Below are 20,058 nucleotides of genomic sequence, written 5' to 3' on the forward strand. Positions count from 1 at the left end.
GAGACGTTTAAAGCAGGCTCAGGCTATAAAAATATTCCCCAAGCTTTGAACATCTCACGGAGCACTTTTCAATCCATCATCCGGAAATGGAAAAAGAAAATGGTACAACTGTAAACCTTCCAAGACGAGGCCGTCCACCTGGGCTTATGGGCCGAACAAGGAGAGCCCTGATCAGAGATGCAGCCAAGAGGCCCATGGTGACTCTGGGTGAACTGCAGAGATCCACAGCTCAGGTGGGGGGGATTTGTCCACAGGACAATTATTAGGAGAACTAACTCTGTACATCTCTCTGAACAGATCATCCCCACTGTCAATATGGTGGTGACAGCATCACACCCCGGGGGTGCTTCTCTCCAGCAGGGACAGGGAAGGTGGTCAGAGTTGAAGGGAAGATGGATGGAGCCGAATGAGAGGGTAATCTTGGAAGAAAACCTGTTGGAGTCAGCAAAAGACTTGAGACTGGGCCACCTTCCAGCCGGACAACGACCCGAAACATAAAGCCAGGGCTACAATGGACTGGTTTAAAACAAAACATATTCATGTGATAGAATGGCCCAGTCAAAGTCCAGACCTGAACCCAATTAAGAATCTGTGGCAAGATCGGAAAACTGCTGTTCACAAACGCTCTCCATCTAACCTAACTGTGCTTGAGCTGAAGAAGCATGGGCAAAAATTTCAGCCACTAGAGAAATACCCTAAAAGACTTGCAGCTGGAATTGCAGCAAAAGAAGTTTCCACAAAAGTATTGACTCAGGGGACTGAATACTTTTGCACAATGCCCTTTTTTGTTTTTTTATATGTAAAAAACAAAAACAAAAGAAATAAATCATGCATAATTGTCTTCCTACTTCACAATTGTATACCGCTTTGTGTTGGTCTTTCACATAAAATTCCAGTAAAATATATTTATGATTGTAATGCGACAATATGTGGAAAGGTTCAAGGCGTATGAATACTTTCACAAGCCACTGGATACTGAAGCTTGTGTTGATACCGTGACAAACCACCGAGCTAAACTGTTTTATTAATTAGGGAACTTCAGAAGGCAGTCGACTGGATTTTATTTGGGGGTTCAAGAGTAAAGGGGGCTTAATACAAATTTATTCATGCAAAAGCTTTAAAAAAACGACACCATTCAGTCACTTGCAGCTAAGCTTCATGGAATATATAATGAACTATATCCAGGCTGTGCTTTATTCTCTTTATTTTCCAATAATGACAAGTTTACAAGTGTGAACAATTCACCGATGGTTAAAACAGTTATTTATGGTAATCCAAGCAAATCTCGCCTAATAACATACCTTTGCATTTTGATTCATTAAGGAAAGAAAGAGCCGACGGAACTGCTTGATTTGTTAAAAAACAAAAAAAACAAAAAACCCATTTTTGGAAGACTGGGTAATAAAACTGTAAGCGCACTGATGGGGAGATGATGATGGGAATTCAGTGTGTCGTGCTCATGACTGGCAAAAGTGATAATTGGTGACATTGTGCCTCATTAGGCACATTGAAGGTGATGCTCAGTCATTCACATGGAAGCAGAACAGAAAACAGAGTAGAGCCACTCGCTCCTGTGCATTTTTATTCTCCTAGACAAACAGCGGTTCACTTGGAATAAGTGCAACTGGCCTCGAACGCCAGCGCTTTCAGTCAGTCCACACGGGGAGAAGTTTCCCGAACGGTCGCTTTGAAACTGCAGCTGTGTGTAAGCAGACTGTCCGGGGCGTCGGTCGAAAGAGGACAAACATGCAAGTTTCCAGCTCCGGCCGGACGCTGAGGATGTGCCGTCTTATTTCAAGCAGAGATGGCATAAATGATTTTGGTTACATCGGGACATTTTTTTTTTTTTTCTCGGACAATAATCAGCTTCTACTCGTCTAAATTTTCCAATTCACCCTCGGCGCCGTCGCTGCTTCGAGCCCGACTGTCTCACATGGACTCAAACTCGTCGATGCGCTGCTTCGTGTTGCCCTGGCGAATCTGACGCAGGGTCTTGTATTTGTCACGGCCCGCCCTCACGTTCTCGGCGTGGATCAGGTCATTGGGGGTCTTCTTGCTCTCGTCCACGGCTCTGGCCAGCTCGGTGCTCAGGAACTGAAAGAGAACAGAGGAGAATAGAAACCTTTTGCCTCGGTCTGGGAGACTAATCAGCAACCTCGCTCCTCTCTCCCACACTCTCCCGGTTCCATCTAAAAAAAAAAAAAAAAAAAAACCCACAACAACAGACAAACCCTGGACTGGCGTCATTGATTCAGGCTATTTTTCGGTCCAGTCCGGCCTAAAACACGATGCGCTGTTCGGATGGCAGACAAGATCCGCACCTTGATTGAAACCATAACAATCATGATGTACCACGGGTGCAACGGCGTTTAATTATGTAAAGTGCACTTAGTTCTGGCGAGGCACAATTTGAAAGAGCGATTACGCTGCCATGTTTACACCAAGAGTCAAAACCTATAAAAAAAAAAAAAAAAACAGGTAGGAGAGGGCAAACCAAACTATCTACAAAATAACAAATGTGCTTTTCACAGTACAAACCTAGTGACTCAAAACAGGAAAGAAAGCACTAGTCGAGGGGGCAAAAGCCCGACAACGGCCTCTGATGCATAGTCACAGTCTCCTGAAAATACTCAGCATCGTTTCTTCTATTTTCTGAGGTTGACCGTTATGTTCAGTTGTGATTTTTTGTATGCTGGGACAAATACTGATGCTTGTCAGGGAAAAGCTGCTGGATCAACAAACAGTGCTTGTGCAAAAGAACTGTGTGACACACTTAGAAACTTTGGTTTAAGTCAACACGTTAAACAGCCAACACACAAACAGGGACATATTTTAGACTTGATCATCACTAAAGGTCTAAACATTTCACAGGTCAATGTAACTGATGTTGCCCTATCTGATCACTGTTCTGTTACCTTTGAAAGCATCATTTCCAGTGACTCATTTAGCCAAAGGGACATCGTAAGAAAACGCACCTTTAAGGACAATGCCACGGAAACTTTTATTCATGCTTACTCTGATACTTCAACCTTGGGCTGCAACTCAGTAGATGAGCCAGTAGATAACTTTCAGTCTAAAGTCTCAGACATCATTAACTGCATTGCTCCAGTCAAAGTGAAGTTTTTTTCGGGGAAGAAAAAATCTCCTTGGAGAAATGCTTCAGCAGTTAGAGGTGAAAAAAGGGAATGTCGGAAAGCTGAACGCAGGTGGAGAAAGAACAGACTCCAGGTTCACTACTGACATCTATAAAGAGAGACTTTACAGATATAACTTACAACTGAAAAATGCAAGAGAATCTTTCTTCTCTGAGATCATTAAGAAAAACATTAATAATGCTCGTGTCTTATTTTCCACAGTTGACAGGTTAACAAATCCTCCTGTGTCCGTGGCTTCAGAACTCCACTCCACCAGGGCCTGCAATGAATTTGCTAACTTCTTTACTGAAAAAATCCTAAAAATTAGAGGATCACTTTGTACTTACCATATCAACACCAGAACCAATGCTTTATTCAGCTAGAACTACTTTCTGACAAAATGTCCCATTTCAGCCGAAATAAACCACAAAAGCTTAGAGCAGATCATTCAGCAGCTAACTTCCTCCTCCATGCTGTCTTGATGTTCTACCCTACAGCTTTATTTAAAAAAGTTTTACCTGTCATAGCGTCTGATTTGACTCAGATAATAAACACGTCCCTTCTGTCAGGTGTTTTCCCCCAGTCCCTAAAAACAGCAATATCAAACCACTGCTGAAAAAGAACAATTTAGACAAACTTCTACTCCAGAACTACAGGCCCATCTCAAACCTACCCTTTATCAGTAAGATTATTGAAAAAGCTGTATTTCAACAATTAAACACCTTCTTAACAACGACCAGCCTTAACCCGTTTTCCAGTCTGGTTTCCGTGCTCACCACAGTACAGAGACCGCCCATCAAGGTGTTTAATGACATCCATATAAATACAGACTGTGGAAGAACCACCGTGCTGGTACTATTGGACCTCAGTGCAGCATTTGATACTGTCGATCACTCCATTCTGTTAGAACGTCTGGAAAACTGGGTCGGCCTCTGTGGTACAGCTCTCCACTGGTTTAAATCCTACTTAAAGGACAGGGACTTTTTTGTATCAGTAGGTAACTTTACATCCCAGACGACAAAAATCACATGTGGGGTTTCCCAAGGGTCCATCCTGGGTCCCCTCCTCTTCAATATCTACATGCTCCCTCTAGCCCAGATAATAAAAAATAACAACATCAGCTACCATAACTATGCAGACGACACACAGCTCTACATCACCATGTCACCAGGTGACTATGGACCAGTTCAGGCACTGAATAAATGCCTAGAAGAAATCAATACGTGGATGTGCCAAAATTTTCTTCAGTTGAACAAAAACAAAACAGAAGTAATAATCTTTGGACCAATAGAGGAGAGATCAAAAGTTAGCACACAGCTTCAGTCACTTCAACTAAAAACCACCAATCAGGCCCGAAACCTGGGTGTAGTGATGGACTCAGACCTGAACCTCCAAAAGCATCTAAAGACAATTACAAGGTCAGCTTTTTATCACCTGAGGAACATTTCCAGGATTAAAGAACTGATGTCTCAGCAGGATCTGGAAAAACTAATCCATGCGTTTATTTTTAGTAGAATTGATTACTGCAACGGTGTTTTTACAGGTCTGCCTAAAAAGTGGGTCAGACAGCTGCAGCTGATCCAGAATGCTGCTGCCCGCGTCCTCACTAAGACTAAGAAAGTAGAGCACATCACCCCAGTTCTAAAGTCCTTACACTGGCTCCCTGTATCTCAGAGAATAGACTTTAAAATACTTCTGTTAGTCTATAAATCCCTGAATAGCTTAGCACCTAAATACATCACAGACTTGTTATCAGTGTATCAACCCTCCAGAACACTCAGGTCTTCTGGCTCCAGCCTACTCTGCATACCTAGAACCAGAACCGAACACGGAGAAGCAGCATTCAGTTCCTATGCTCCACTTATCTGGAACAAACTTCCAGAAAACTGTAAAAGTGCAGAAAGCCTGAGTTCCTTTAAATCGAGATTAAAAACACATTTGTTTAAAATTGCCTTTGAATGTTCAAGTTAAAATGTTTTACTGTTTTCAAATGTTCTTTTTTGTTTCTATACTATCCCTACTTGCTTTTATTCTGTTTTATTTTCCTATATTTTAATCATGTAAAGCACTTTGCATTGTCTCTGTACTGAATTGTGCTATATAAATAAATTTGCCTTGCCTTGCCTTGCCTTGCCTTGTCTAAAAGTATCCAAACACCTTGGAACTTTTCACATTTAGTCCTAAACTTTAACGTACTTTGTTGGAATTTTTATGTGAATAATTGACACAAAGAAGAACATAACTGTAAATGATGTCAGGACTTTGCTCAACCCCCTATTATTGCCATTACAGCTCCGTGTCCTAGTGCAGCTCTCTACCAGTTTTACACATCCAGAGATGGACCTTTTTGCTATTTCTCCTTTGCAAAATGGCGACAATGGCTTTCTTTTCGCCACTCCTCCACAAAAGGGTAGATTCATAAAGCAGGCAACTAATAGTTTCCCTGTGAACGGATTCAGCCTCCTGACCTGTGGAGCTCTGCAGCTCCTCCTGCTTCTCTGATCAACGCTCTCCTTGCTCCCCGTGTCGGCTCAGGAAGACGTCCATTAGCTTTCCATTTTTAGTTAACGTCTCCCAGCGCAAAGCTCTTTGGAGATTGTTTTCTAAACTAACCCCGCCTTAGATTTCTCCACAACGTTCTCCCTGAGTCAACTGGCTGCGCTGGATTTTATTTCAGGGTAACTGCAAAAGGGGGCTGAATGCAGCTGCGCACATCTTACTTCCAAGATTGTTTTATGTGACAAGAAGATGTTGAATCATACATATGTGCTGGTCTGTCACACAAAAAAGAAAAAAATCCCAACAAAACACATCGAAGGGTTTTGTTGCAATAGGAGAAAATTTAAATGAGTTCAAGGGGTGTGAATACTTTTGTTAGGCGCCATATAATCATTAAGTGCACTGTCCTTAGATTAACTTTACAGAAAAGGGCTCGCTTCGGCCCATGTGTTAATAAGTACTTAAGATTTCTTACCTTGCCAGTGGAGCTGAAGCTTTGTATTTAGAAAGAAGCAGGATGTTTTCTCTTAACACAGTCTTGTTTGGGTGGATTTTGTCTGCCGTTATAAAAAACTTCCCGTTGCAACAATTTTCTTGCCTTTCGTCAGGAGCACCCCCCGATTCATTAAACATAATTTCCCAGAAAGTGCATTTCAAAATTCATAAAACACAATTTCCCAGAAAGTGCATTTCAGAATTAATTTGTCTGCCCTGTCTCCTAAAAGCTCCATGCAGCCCCAGACCGTTTAACCTGTTGCTGGAACTCATGAAAACACTGCCGGTTGCTGCAGGAACGGCGCCCTGGGTGAGCCGCTCTCTCTCTCTCTCCCTGCGCTCATGGCTCGTGTTGAGGCAAGTCAAGGCGAGTCAAGGCAATACCTGGACAATATTTTAAAGCACTCCAGCAATTTCCTGTTTTGTGGTTTTCGCAAACACGTCAAAGGCGTTAACGAACCTGTAATCGACGTGGAATAATGCAATCCCTGTTGGACCGGTCTAAATATAGCAAGTTGTTGCTCAAATAGAATACAGGTTTCATAAATCAATTTTGAAGAATCTCTGTCCAGTGTTAAATTATCCAGCTCAGATTGGATTAGTCTAAGTGTTTAAAATCTTGATGTAAATAGGATCAATTGATCATAAGGGAAGAGATTAAGATGAATTTGTTCAACTTTGTTGAATATAAAAACTGGCTGCTGCATATATATATATATATAAGCTCAATTAACATCACAGATTCACACTTCTGTAAAGCCACTTTTTCCCCAAAGCATATTGCACAATTTCTGAGTTCTAATATTATAAGGTAAAAATTAAACAATAAATACAAAAAAACAAACAAAAACAGTTGTAAATACAGTTTAAATTTGTATTGGCTATTACCTTTCAATTCTGCAATCAGTCCTAAAACAAGGCTTGGCAAAATACTCTCTTAATGTTGAACTTCAATCAGGCACCACGTTAGGCAGCATAAAGGCTGAGTTACGCTTGACGCACATGCATTCTGTGTGGAAATGAGACGTGCGGACACAACGTCTGCAGCATTTATGCTTTGTGTAGCTTTTCCTCCGAAGTTGCACTATTCTCCTAGACTCTAGAGGGCAGCGTTGCGCCCGTACGCCAAGCTTACCACACCCCAGTACATGTAAAAGTAGAAAACACAGTGGTTTCCAACATTTAACACTCTTACTTTCTTCCAAGAGTGACAGTGATTTCTGTCCGGGAATTGTTAACAATTTGTTGATCGCGGTGATCTTTTTGGGCCGAATCATAAATATATTTAAGAACCTCCGCCAGAAGGAGCGCTTGCTCGTCCGCCATATTTTTCCGCGCGCGACTGTCCGAGTAGTTAGAAATTTTCCAAGAAAATTTTTTGCCAAAATAACGTAATATGGCCGCGCGGACCTTGTGGATGTGTCAGGCAAAAAACACCAGCTGATGTGTACTGACATTTTGTCTGACAGTAAATGCATCTTAATAAGCAATAGAAAACTCAATCCACCCAAACCCCAATAAAATGGCTCCCTGGGCGGTGTGCCATTTCAAAAGCCCCCCCCCCCCCTGCCTGAAAAACTCGGCCTCATCTCACCTTAAGGTTCTTCTGCAGCCTCTGGTTCTTCTGCGCCTCCGTCACCCTGTCCTCCTCGCTGCGATCTCGCACCATGCCGGGGGAGGTCAGCTCGGCGCTCGCCTCGGCGCTGCTCTCGTCCGTCTCGTCGTTCTCGTCGTGCATGTGGGGGTGGGTGGAATTCTGGATTTGGACACCCATTAGTTTAGTCTTCAGCTCATCTTTGGTTCGCTCCAAATCAGCTTCTACCATCGTGGCCTGTCAACACACGGTGAAGTGCTGTGGTTGGATCCTAATACGTTTTACAGGTAATCGTGCAGATCTGCTCCAAAATAATAAAAAAAAATGGCACAAGTTACTGTTTGATTTGACTTCCATCTAGGTTTAGTAATATTAATATCAGTTATTATTACTATATTGATCTTACAATGGATAAATCCACTTCTGCATCTTAACCCATGCCCATGGGGAGCAGTGGGCTGCCACTGTGCGGTGCCTGGGGTTAAGGGTCTTGCTCAGGGACCCAGAATGGCAGCTTGTGGGAGTTGAACTCAGAACCTCTGGGACCAAAGCTCTGTGCTCTAACCAGTAGGCCACCACTCCCCTTTCTCTGCATTTAACCCATCCCCATTGGGGAGCAGTGGGCTGCCACTGTAGGGCGCCTGGGGAGCAGTTGGGGGTTGACGGTCTTGCTCAAGGACCCAGAGTGCAGGCAGTTGGGATCGAACCGGGTACTTGCATCCTTCTCAGAGCGCAACCACTCGGCCAGCACTTCCCCCTGGATTCCTTATTTGCACACTGATTTGCTTCACTTTACAGAGTCCCTGAGGTAGATTTGCATTCGCATTATCTAGTTTGCTAGATGCAACAATGGCACCCAGGGCTCCCATGATCCAGTGAAAACCAGAGCAGTTGTATGCTCCTAATCAGCTTTTACCCAACCCAGACCTGCCGTCACACACCCCTCTTTCATCCTCTATCCCTCTCATGCCTTCTCTAATTTTCTCTCACCCTTTTCTGCCATTGCTGCGCCTCCTCGTCCTTTTTCTTCTTGGCTTCTTCCAGCTGGGAGATCTTAGTGGTAAGCTCAGCCAGCTCAGTGGCCTGCACAAACCATGCACACAAATGGAAAAAAAAAAAAAGAAAAAAAAAAAGAGGTAAGAGTGCTTCTGATCTAAGGTCATTGTGCTCCGTTTGTGAGTGTGAAGTGTGCTGGAGAGAACGAATGAGCGAGCGCCCGTGTGTGTGTGTGTGTGCGTGCCGGCGCCTGTCGGGGCCTGCATGCCTAATTTGTTGACGTGCATCATCGTATTTTTATGTTTAAATTTTAATTAATTGTGCCCAACCAAAAAAGCTTTTAGTTTTGACTTTGGGGCCTTGATCTGTAAATCTTGAAATATGGGAAGGTGTTTTTTCCCCACTCCCCCCCGGTTTATCAGCGCCTGAAGGCGTAACTCCCTTTAACTAGATGAATAACAAATCTGCATGGTGCGCGCATACCAGGCCTTCCTGGCTCTTGATCTGGGTCTCAGAATGGTGCAGCAGGGCCGCTTTCGCCTCCACCGCAGCTCTGCGGTCGTTGTCCAGACGCTCTGCCTCCTCCTGGGCGATTGTTCTCTCCTTCTCCAACTCGAGGGCTCGACGAGTCTGCTCCTCCAGCTCTAAAGCAACATCCCCACACGCGCGGGTCACACACACCGCACCCAACAGGGGCACATACACGGCGCAGCTTCGCGGCAACCCTAAGATCAGGCCTGTGCAGATGTGTTAATCTGCTTTTTTTTTAAATTTTTTTTTTTAAAAACATCATTTAACAGAAAGCAACCACACAAAGCTGAAGGTAATAAGGATTTGTATTCAGAAAGTTGTCAGACCATCTTGAGCTCTCTTTGTCTGCTCTTCAATCTGTCTCAATCTTTCCATCAGCTCCATGGTCTCGCGGGCAATCTTCTCTGTTTCCTTCTCGGCGTTTTCTCGCTTCTTTTTCTCACTCTCGAGCAGGGCCCTGACAAGGAGAATTGTGCATAAATAGACATTAGAAAAACTTCATTTCGTGACAGTTTTTTTCCTTCTTCTTAAAGTGGAGAGAACACAGTGTAAAGTTTAAAAAAAAAACACACACACACACACGCGCACACACACCAAAAAACAATCAAATAACAGAGGCCTCTGTTATTCCAGCTTCCCATACCTCTCCATTTGCCTTTTGTTCTTCTCTTCTCTGGCCTGGGCCTTCATCTGCTGCACCTCGATGGTGTCTGGTTTGCGTCTGCGCATGTACAGGTCATGATTTCCCATGCACAATGCCAGGATGCGTTTGTTGATTCGCAGACGAGGTACATAGAAAACAAAGTCCTGGATCAAAGGAATCAGCAAATGCTTTTAGCCATAATGACATGCCAAATTTTTTTTCCAACAATAAAGCAATGGGTCTCAATCTAAAAAAGTTTTTTTTGTTGTTGTTTGTTTTTTGAAGAATTTTATAATTTATTTCCCCCAAGACTCTTGGATGATTCCCTAAATCTGGGCATGGAGTCAAAAGACGGGCTGAGGGGGCCGAGCACATGTCTGTAGATGAGATCAAGTAGCAGCTGCTGTCGAAACTCTACTCGCTGTAATTTGTGCTTTTGCAAATTGATCATTTCACCAGTATCAAATGGGTTCTGTCACATCTTCTGTTTACAAACACACAGAAAGAAATACAAATCTGCATTTCTTAGAAGCCGTGCTAGGAAAAAACTTCAAATCTAGTTGTGGAAGTTCTTTTTAAGAGGAACGGTCCTGGCAACTGTCGGTGGAGGAAGAGGATTTATTTAACCCAGAGCGTTCTATGAATCACGATGTGGAGACTGAAATGCTGTCTGTTCCCATTTCGCCAAAGGACGACGACAAACTTCATCTTTATGGGGAAGTGTTTGTGCAGTGGGGCTGCATAAAAGCCTATAAAAGCTGCAAAAAAAAAAAACACAATATCCCTATGGTGACTGACCCACGGTGGTGGCCCTATCATGCTGTGGGGATGCTTCTGTTGAGCAGTGACATGGAAGCTGGTCAGATTAGACAGGAGGTAAACACGCTTAAAGAAAGCCCCTCTTCCAGATTGCATTTTCCTTATTGCATTTTTGTTTTTTAGATTTGCAAAGGTGGTAGAAATGTACCCCAACCGACCCGCAGCTGAAATTGCAGCAAAAGTTGGTTTCACAAAGTAAAGACTCGGGGGATTCTAGACAGAAATGCATGTCACTGTTTTAAAATTTCTTATTTGATAACAATGATCAAAAACCATGTGTCACTTTCTGTCCATTACTTTGCCCTACTTTTGTTGCTCTATTACAATAGATCTAAATTACGTACAGTGGAGGTTGTGTTAATTGGTGTTAATTAAGGGGTAGCAATACCTTTCCAGACCATAGAAAAAAATTAAGAATCATTGCGGAAGATACGATTGAAAGGACATTTTTTTATTATTTTTTTTATTTAACTTACCGGGGCTTTCTTGTCAATTGGCTTGATGACAAATTTCTTGTCGTTGAATGAAATGTTCCGGATCTCGCTCCAGGGGAAGCCAATCTTTGGGGTCATCCTGCAGAAACATCAGTAGGTTTAGGGTGTAAGCGGCCAACTTGTTCAGCCCAGAGGTTTTGGCAATCTGAGGCATCTTTGCTTCTGATAAACTGGGGGGAAATATGTGCAGATTTTTTTTTTTTTTTTGTTCAGCATTCTGATCCAGCTGTGACCTACTTGTCTTTCTTGTCATAGATGTTTAGCCCCAGTGCATCCACTCCCAGCCACAGCTCAGACCCTTTCTTGTTCTTAATGTTGAAGTAGTTGATCCCGTACATTTCCAGGTCTTGGGCTATTTTCAGATACTCCAACATTGCGTCCTCCCTGCAGTGATTAGCAGGTTAATGACCTGCCGTAACACAGGTCTGCTAAAAGCCCATTAACGCTCTTTCTACTGCGATCTTCCTACCTCAGCATTCCCTTGTGCTCTTCATGCCACACCTGGATTCTTTCCTCCCACTGATTGTTATTCAGCTTGTGCTGCTCCAAAACCCTGGTTTTATCCGTAAAGAGGACAAACCGATTAGAATTCAGGTGACTGGAACTGGAATTAAGGTGAACTTTTTTGGTTTACACTTATATGCACGGGATGCTCTACCTCTGTGGCAGCAACTTCTCTTTGGCGAGGTATCCCGGTACGTGATAATATCTGCTGTAGTCTCCGTGTTTGACCTGCACTGCATACGATGCCAGGAGCACTGCGGTCTCGGGTGGACAATAAATGTCGTCGTTCAGGATGCTCTCTTTCACCTGAAACAGAAAAACAAAGGCTCCTGAGAATAAGTACAACACTGATTAGTTTAAGCGCCTCTCGCTGAGAAGACAGTGCACGTGTTCAGGTATATACAGCGCCTTGCGGAAGTATTCACACCCCTTGGACTGGTTTTGTCCTATTGCACCTTAGAGTATTTTCCATTTGGATTTTATGTGATGGATCATTACAAAGTACCACCTAACTGTGAAGTGGAAGTAAAGTATCTAATGGACATCTAACATATTTTCATCAAAGATAAAACCGAATGGTGAGTTGTGCTTTTATTTTTTTATATATATATATATATATATATATATATATATATATATATATATATATATTCAGTCCACTTTAATGAATAAATTCCAGCACAACCAGTTGCCTTTGGAAGTCACCAAACTGATAAAAAGCATAAAAGAGACCTGTGGTGATTTTGAAACGAGCTGCAGAGATCCAAATCTCTGCTCCGGGAGTTCAAAGAAGAGCGACAAAAAGAAAGCCGTTTTGACAGAAAGCCATTAGCAGACCCATAAAGAAGGCACGCCAAGCACGTGAGTGAAGGTGCTGCAGTCAGATGAGACCGAAACGTTACTTTCTGGCCTCCATGCAAAACATAAAATAAACACCACGTGAACACACCTTCCCCCTGATAACACTTGGCTGTAACAGCGGCATGTTATGGATAAGGTTTTCTTCCTGAGGGTCACGGAAGGTGGGTGGAGCTAAATCCAGGTCAATCCTGTATTTAGCTCCATGGTGCCGTGGGGATGTAGCGACAGCTGTAATAGCAGCAAAAGGTGGTTCTAAAAACACTTGAATCCACATGCACATCAGACTTTTCAGGTTTTTATTTGTCAGCATTCATAAGAAAAAATTATATTCCATTTTCCCACCACTTCACAGTTATGTTGATCTATCACATTAAAAACCCCATTAAAATCCTTTGAAGTGACAAAATGCCAAAAGGTTCAAGGGATGTCATTACTTTTGTAAGGGACTGTGTACACACATGAATCTGTGTTTTGTTTTTGTGTCTTCGTCCCTACAGAGCATCCATGTGGGTGTGAAGATCTGTGTGAGTCACCATGAAAGCCCCACTGGTCATTAGGACAAGTCTTGCATTTTGTTTGGATTAGTTTTTGTTTTTTTTTCATTAAAATTCCTCTGTGAGCTACTAGACGTGCATAAATAGAGCATCGCCAGCGCTTCTGTTTCAACAAACAGGATGCAACCAATCGCAGGGTGTTTAGCCTTTCCATTAGAGGGAAGAAAAATGTGGCATCAAATGACCTGCAGGAAGAAGAGGCGCTGCGTTGCCTCCTGGATCAGCTCCTCGGCTACGTCCTCTGGGTAAAACCTGGCCCTGAACTTAATCAACAGGGGGTTGTTCTTCTTCACATCTTGAGCCGTCACCTGGGATTGGTGCCCCAAAGTGGGGGAGTCCGAGAATAAATGGATACCGATTAGCCTCATTGAAGTGACACGGCAAACCAAAAACAGAGGCATTTATACGAGCAGGGTCATGCAAAGTGTATACTCGGATTTTCAACTCACTCTCTTGTTCATCTTGAGCCAGGTGGAGAAGCCTTTGCTGTCCTGATATTGAAGGCCGAAGAACCATGTTTCTCTTAGCCCAATGGTCTTCACCACCTAAATACATCAGCAGAGAGGATCAAGATCGCACTTTCTTTCTTTCTGTCCGACTTCCTGTCTGGTTGTAATTTCCACCTGTTGTACCTGGTCAAAAAGCTGTTTGCCAGTCGTGCTCGGCAGGATGGCGAACTCCAACTCCGCATCCATCGTGGTGACTCGGACATTGATCTGCCAGAGAAAAAAAAAGAGGAAAAGCTCCCGGCTGTTCATAAGCGTGAGTCACTGGAAAAAGTGCTGGTTCGCATGCAGAGCTACAATTCGGAGAATGGAGAACACTAATTTTGAGATAACACTGTTCTTTGTAACAACACTACATGCGTTGGCTTCTTTACATCAAAATGGCCAAAAAGTGTGTTCCTTACATTCTTCTGTTCAACCAGGAGCATCCAATCGCAAGAGGTTGGTGGGGACTACAATCAAAAAATGAAGCCCATAGTGATTTATAGTCTTAACAGAGAACATGGGGGTCATTTTGAGGCAAACATATCCTTGAGGGGTCTAAACAGTGAGACCATGTACAGACAAACAACTCGGAAATGGATTAAGAAACCACAGCAAATTTTGTCTGCAAATGAGCGCCTCACATCCGTGATCTGCACTACTTTAGTGCTTCACAGCCACTGCCTCCTCGCCAGATTATTGAAAGCTCTTGTTAGCAGATGTCCAGTGTTTTTCCATGAGTTTCCTGCCTCGCCTTGGCCTTCCACTTCTACTACTGCTTCCACTTCTACCAAGATTCCGATTTCTAGACTGAGACCTTATTCCGGTCCCCCAATCTATGTGCTTTGCCTAACATCTGGATGTGTTTGTTGACTTCTACCTCAACATTTATGACTATTGCCTGTCCAATGAACTCTTAATTATGCTCTGGCTTAGTGAGTGAAGCTCTCTCCACGGCCAAATTGCTACCTGCTGTGTCTGCCATGAGTTTTCTTATTTTATTTACACTTTGTGTCTGGCTGGAATTTCTGGTCCTCAGTCCAAATCTTGACAGGTGATGGTTTAGTTGTGGGCGACAGCAAAGCTATATAAATGTCTGACCACTGGCCACGTTAACCACCAACTCATTTGAATGTCTCTCATGAACCATTGGATGACAATAATCTACAGAGGAAATAGCAAATGGTGGGATGAAGTGCACAGTAAGATCAGTTTGCAGCAGGCTCACAGGGATACGGGAGCTGCAAAGAAATAAAAAAAATAAAATAAAATTATCAATGAGAGGCAAAGGAGTGCCAGGCTGAGGTTTTCAAAATAAGAGGAGTACGGTCATCCTCTCTGAGTCAAATCTCATCTTTGTCCAAGACATCGTTGTCCAAAGGTTTTGATGGAGGCCCAAATAAGCCTAAAAGCCAGTGGCACAAACAACTTGGAGGAAATGTGGTGAAGACTTTGTGATGCTTCAGTGGGGGTACAACAAGTGGGCTCCTTCATATTAGCTTTGGAAACACTAGCCAAGATATGTATAGGATTTTATAAAAAGTCAGCATCTGAGGATTGTCCTATTGAAAGCTTCTAAAATTTGACCAAGAGGAAGGCAGACCAAACCTAGCTGTTTCAAGCATGGACTTTGAGTGAGACCTTAATTTGGCCCATTCCATTGTAGCTCTGGCTGTATGCTTGTGGTTGCTGTCCTACTGGAATAATAATCCTTTTAATTGTGAAGCACTTTTCATTTTAAATAAAATCACAAAGATAAAACAATAAAAACAGAACAAAATATAAATACAATCAACTACAAGCTTGAACAGGAGATCTTCCAGATTTACCACTTTCCAGATTCTCTGTCCTTGCTAAGGAGAAGCATCACAACAGCATGATGCTGCCACCAACGTATGCAGTATTAGTTTTTCTATCACACAGAGCATTTTGCATCTAGGCCAGTGGATTCAGTTTGACCAATGCACCTTACTCCAGATGAACTGCTGTGCCTTTCATCACGTCACAAGCTGCAAGCAGGACTAGGGATTTTGTTTTCTTGCCACTCTTGCATAACAGCTAGATTTGTGGATAGAATCAAGACGGGAAGAGAATGTGCTTCTTTATACATATTGTCTCATTGAAATTAAAGGTCTGATTCATAAGAGAGTCCTGCTTTGATTAAAAAAGATAATAGGCTAAGGATTGTTTTTATTCCAGCAGGACAACAGCATGCCACACAGCTGGGCCAAACATCTCACGTGTATTCCAATGATTACTGAAACAGATTCATGACTTTTTTAATGCAACATTTTTAACTATCCTTCCGGAGCTTTCCACTATGCAATCCACCTCCTCTGGTCTTCTTCCCGTTTCCTCTCACAACCCCTCTGTTATACCTTTCTCCAGCTTTCAACTCCCACTGTTTCAGAAATTGGCAGTCTCGTCCTTAAATCCAAGTCTTCTACCTGTCAGCTTGATCCACTGCCTCCACTCACAGTTAGGGCTCGTCTACCTTTGCCGTCTTCTTTAATAACTAAAATAATTGACACATCTCTCTCCACTTACTTTGTCCCATCATCACTCAACATTGCTGCGATAACTCCCATGATTGTAGTAATTTGAATAACTTTTTCCACAATTACAATTTACCATACCTTTCACTTTCAAAATACTTCAAACATCAGTTGCGGCCCTGATTTACACTCACTTTTACGATAACGTTCATCTTGAAGGTCTTCAGTCGACCTTGCTGCTGTCTCCGGACTTTTATCACTACTTATCCTCCCGGACCTCAACGCAGCATTTGATACCACTTCTTACCACGTCCTCCTTGACGGATTGTTTTCCATCGGTTTCTCCGGCACCTCTTTGAATTTGTTCAAATCTTACCTCTCTGACCGTCAACAATTTGTTCAACTTGAGAACTTTAAATCCCAGTCTTCCCCAGTCACTTAAGGTGTACCTCAGGGTTTTTTTTTTCTTGGTATTCTGCAGTTTATCATCTGTCTTCTTCCACTTGGTTTCATTTTGAAAAAGTTTGGTATTCACTATGCAGTTGACACTCAGCTTTACCTCTCCACTAAGGCCAAAACCACCTTTGCAACATCTTGCCCCTCTGACTGCTTCGGTGAAAATAAATCACGATTTGATCAAAACTTTCTCAATTCCAATTTAACCTAATGTAACACTTTTACAACTGCAGCTGATTATTAGCTCCATGATAGCACCTTGTCATTTCAATCTCATGTCAATACTATTGGTCTGTCTACACATTTGTGGAAGCCTACATGCTGTGGGACGAGTGGCCTAATGGTTAGGAAGCTGGGTGTTTGTGTCATGGTAAGGCTGCAAAGGTTCCTGGTTCAAAACTCAGTCTGGCTCTCTGGACAAGAGCCTTGACCACAGATTGCTCCCTGTGTGCGGCAGCACGTTGCTCCCTATGGGAAGGGTTAGGGTTAAAACAGGAACAAATTATTTCTATCACCACCTTAAAATATCGATCGTCTCCATCCATCTCTTACACCCACCAGCACAGCCATCCACATCAGTCCACTTGTCACTTCTCGATTAGTTTACTTTAACTCCCTTCTCTCTGGTCTTCCTCTAAAATCGTGTTACCCATCAAATATTTTGGAACTCTGCCCCACGACACATTTGTGACTGATTCTCTCTTCTCATTCAAATCTCTTCTCAAGACTCACTTTTTTTTACACGTTTATCTTGACTAATCTCATTATTTATTATACCAATAATTGTTTTTGCATTTTTCTTTTCATCTCTACTTTTAATCTCTACTGTTCCTATTATTATGTATCTACACTGTTAATAATAATTAGTAATAATTAGTAATAATTAGTAATAATAATAATAATAATAATAATAATAATAATAATAATAATAATAATAATAATAATAATAATAATAAACAAGGTATTGATGGACCACCAGATCAATAACCAGTCATTGCCCAATCCTCAGACCTCATCCACATTTGTATCATGACTGGCATGAAATCAACCAACCAAGATACATGAAAGCTTTGACTGAAGGTCAGTATTATTCACCCAAATATTGATCTTTGAACTCTCATTTTTGGTCTACAAATGAAAAAAAAAAGAGGGACCTTTTATTCTTCTTCTAAAAATAAATGGGTAAATAAAAGTGTTTGGAAGTTAGAGGAAATGTTGAGATCAGTTTATGAAATAAAAAGAAATGTTAATTTTACTTAAATGTACCACATAAACTGTAGTTATTTTTGCTGTGGTTTCTCAGGTTTTTCCACAGTTGTAGTTACATGAGGTACTATAGCTAGATCCAGAAAACAGAAAATAGGCAGGAACGTCTGACTAATATGCACACATCTGTCCTTTTATGTACAAGTCTATTTTGAAAGTGATCTTACCTCATAGAAAGATACTATACTAGACACTAACATCTATACTAACCTGTCTGTAGTGAGGGAGTTTCCAGTTTGTCCCCATTACAAGATAAATTACCTTGCTTAAAACATGGTTTCCCCTTAATATTCAGGAAAATAATAACCAAGCTTACTACATATGTTTTGATAATAGACTAAATTCAGCAACATGATCACAGTAAATGAGAAGCAGCTAATAAACCTCATACTGTAACATAATTCCTCTAAAGATGCTTTCAGAACCTCAGGCTATCACAATAATATAGCTTTAACCGAGCTCACGTTTCACTAAACTGTCATTCACGGCTTTAGAGAGGAATGAAGCACAACCGAAATAAGGATATAAAACAATGATATCTACTTACAGTTGACATTTGTGCTGTTTTTTTATAAGCAACTAAAATCCTTCTTCAGAGACGTGTTTGTCGAAGCCTTTTCTCTGCAGTCATATGAAAGTGCTTTCAATACCTATAGGGATTACAGTGACCGAGAATAGGCCATTGTATTGTTCCTAAGTGCTGCTTGTTCAGTTAATCCAACTGCAGCTCTGGCCCAGACATTTTAAAGAGGCAGTTTTTGCCCTCCGTAAACATCTGTCTTCTAAATTATCATAGGACATATTTTTTGTTACTCATGTGACCCTTTTTTGTCCAGCAAAGAAAAAAAAAAGAAGAAGAAAATATATTGACATTGAGTTTGTGAGGAAAAGGCTGAACACAATAACTTATGTGTACATGACAAGAGATAGAAGAAAGCCATCTTTGTATAAACTGACCCTGGTCATGCATTTGCAGCCTGTGAAGATCACACCTCACATTTTCTGTGGATGAAGAGACGAGACCAAAGCAGAGATTTCTAGATTGACTAAACATCATATTGTGAAGTGTAAATCTATGGAGGTCGTGTACTGTTACCATGGGATTCCGGGCTGCTTCTCTAATTAATGTTCTGCTTTCATAGCCCGCTATTAGATAGACTGAATTGATAGGAGTCCTCATCCAAGGAACAACTCTGTCTGAGGGCGACAGGAATGCTAGAAAAAGAGAGACAGACACATTTTTCCCCAGTTCCCACCATACAAATTTCTTTTTCTGCTTTTATTCATATCCAGCCACTAGCGTGTGGGCGGCTACCTGTTTGTGTAAAGTATTGTATGAATAGATGACTGTACACCATGGCTAGCTAATAAGGAAGTTGGTATCTAATCTGAGATTCCAAATCTAGACCAAATTACATGCTGTTTCGATGTTTTCTAGGTATCTGGACTGATTCTGATCAGCTCTGGATCAAAATCCTTCTCTAGCTGTAATCTGTAACTTCTCTTGGTTTTTCTACCCAGGACAAGGAAACTTGAATACAACATGAAATACTTTATTTCTTAAAACACTAGAGGTACATCTTCCATGTTTTGTTGTTGTTGTTTGAGACAAACATGGACATTGCCATATATAGGCTGGTCCAACATGGACTTAATTATTGTAGACAAATTCTACAGATTCTTTGAAACCCAGTTTGGAGATGTGAAAAAAGAAGACATAAAAATTGTGGTTCTTTGGTTTCTTTAAAGATGCACAATTTAATGAAATAAATCTCACCATGGTGGAATTCATGAAAGAAATGCTTGTGTGTGTGTACAGCTTTGTGTTAGTAGGTGTACAGTTGTGCCATTCTCTCTCTTCTTCTTATTGAGCTAAACGAACGGTGCAAAGCTTGGAATATTGTTTTAGAACCTAACCATACTTTAAACTTCCAGACAGACCTGACACACCAGCTGTGCTCCTGTGGCTTCATGATTTGTTTTGTTCACTAATTCTTTCTAACAAACGTTTTCAAGCTTCACTGAAAGGCTTACTGTTTTATAGCGAGATTAAATAAAACCCGAGGTGGACTCGATTTAGCAGTTTAGTGGCTTCTGAAGCCAATAGGTTGCACTGCATTTTTGTTCATGGTTATCAGAGTAAGGAGGTCTAAATAAATATGCCTACCGTGCTTTTCAGACTTTTGTTCTTTTTAAATTTTTGTTCTTTTCAAACTTTAGAAAACAATG

At 41.7% G+C, this 20,058-nt stretch overlaps 1 protein-coding gene across 4 annotated transcripts; it reads right to left on the bottom strand.

Annotated features, from left to right (window-relative positions):
- Positions 1-1,187: 1,187 nt before the first annotated feature.
- On the bottom strand, positions 1,188-18,483 carry LOC105931273 (moesin). 4 transcript variants are annotated; one of them, XM_036127489.1, is made up of 14 exons: positions 18,377-18,483; positions 13,757-13,840; positions 13,574-13,669; positions 13,310-13,432; positions 11,864-12,015; positions 11,675-11,758; positions 11,443-11,589; positions 11,188-11,284; positions 9,893-10,056; positions 9,576-9,706; positions 9,202-9,362; positions 8,713-8,805; positions 7,723-7,884; positions 1,188-2,094 (listed from the first exon to the last, which is right to left on the bottom strand). In XM_036127489.1, the coding sequence occupies exons 1-14, from the start codon at positions 18,383-18,385 to the stop codon at positions 1,930-1,932; spliced, it is 1,668 nt and encodes a 555-aa protein (XP_035983382.1). In that variant the 5' UTR covers positions 18,386-18,483; the 3' UTR covers positions 1,188-1,929. The 4 variants fall into 4 exon arrangements, with proteins under 4 accessions (XP_035983382.1, XP_035983381.1, XP_035983380.1 ...); XM_036127488.1 differs by having other exon boundaries at positions 7,723-7,959; XM_036127487.1 differs by lacking the exon at positions 18,377-18,483 and having other exon boundaries at positions 7,723-7,959; positions 13,757-13,882.
- Between the last annotated feature and the right edge of the window lie 1,575 nt (positions 18,484-20,058).

The sequence above is a fragment of the Fundulus heteroclitus genome, chromosome 23 (assembly GCF_011125445.2).
Source record: "Fundulus heteroclitus isolate FHET01 chromosome 23, MU-UCD_Fhet_4.1, whole genome shotgun sequence".
Classification (NCBI taxonomy): domain Eukaryota; kingdom Metazoa; phylum Chordata; class Actinopteri; order Cyprinodontiformes; family Fundulidae; genus Fundulus; species Fundulus heteroclitus.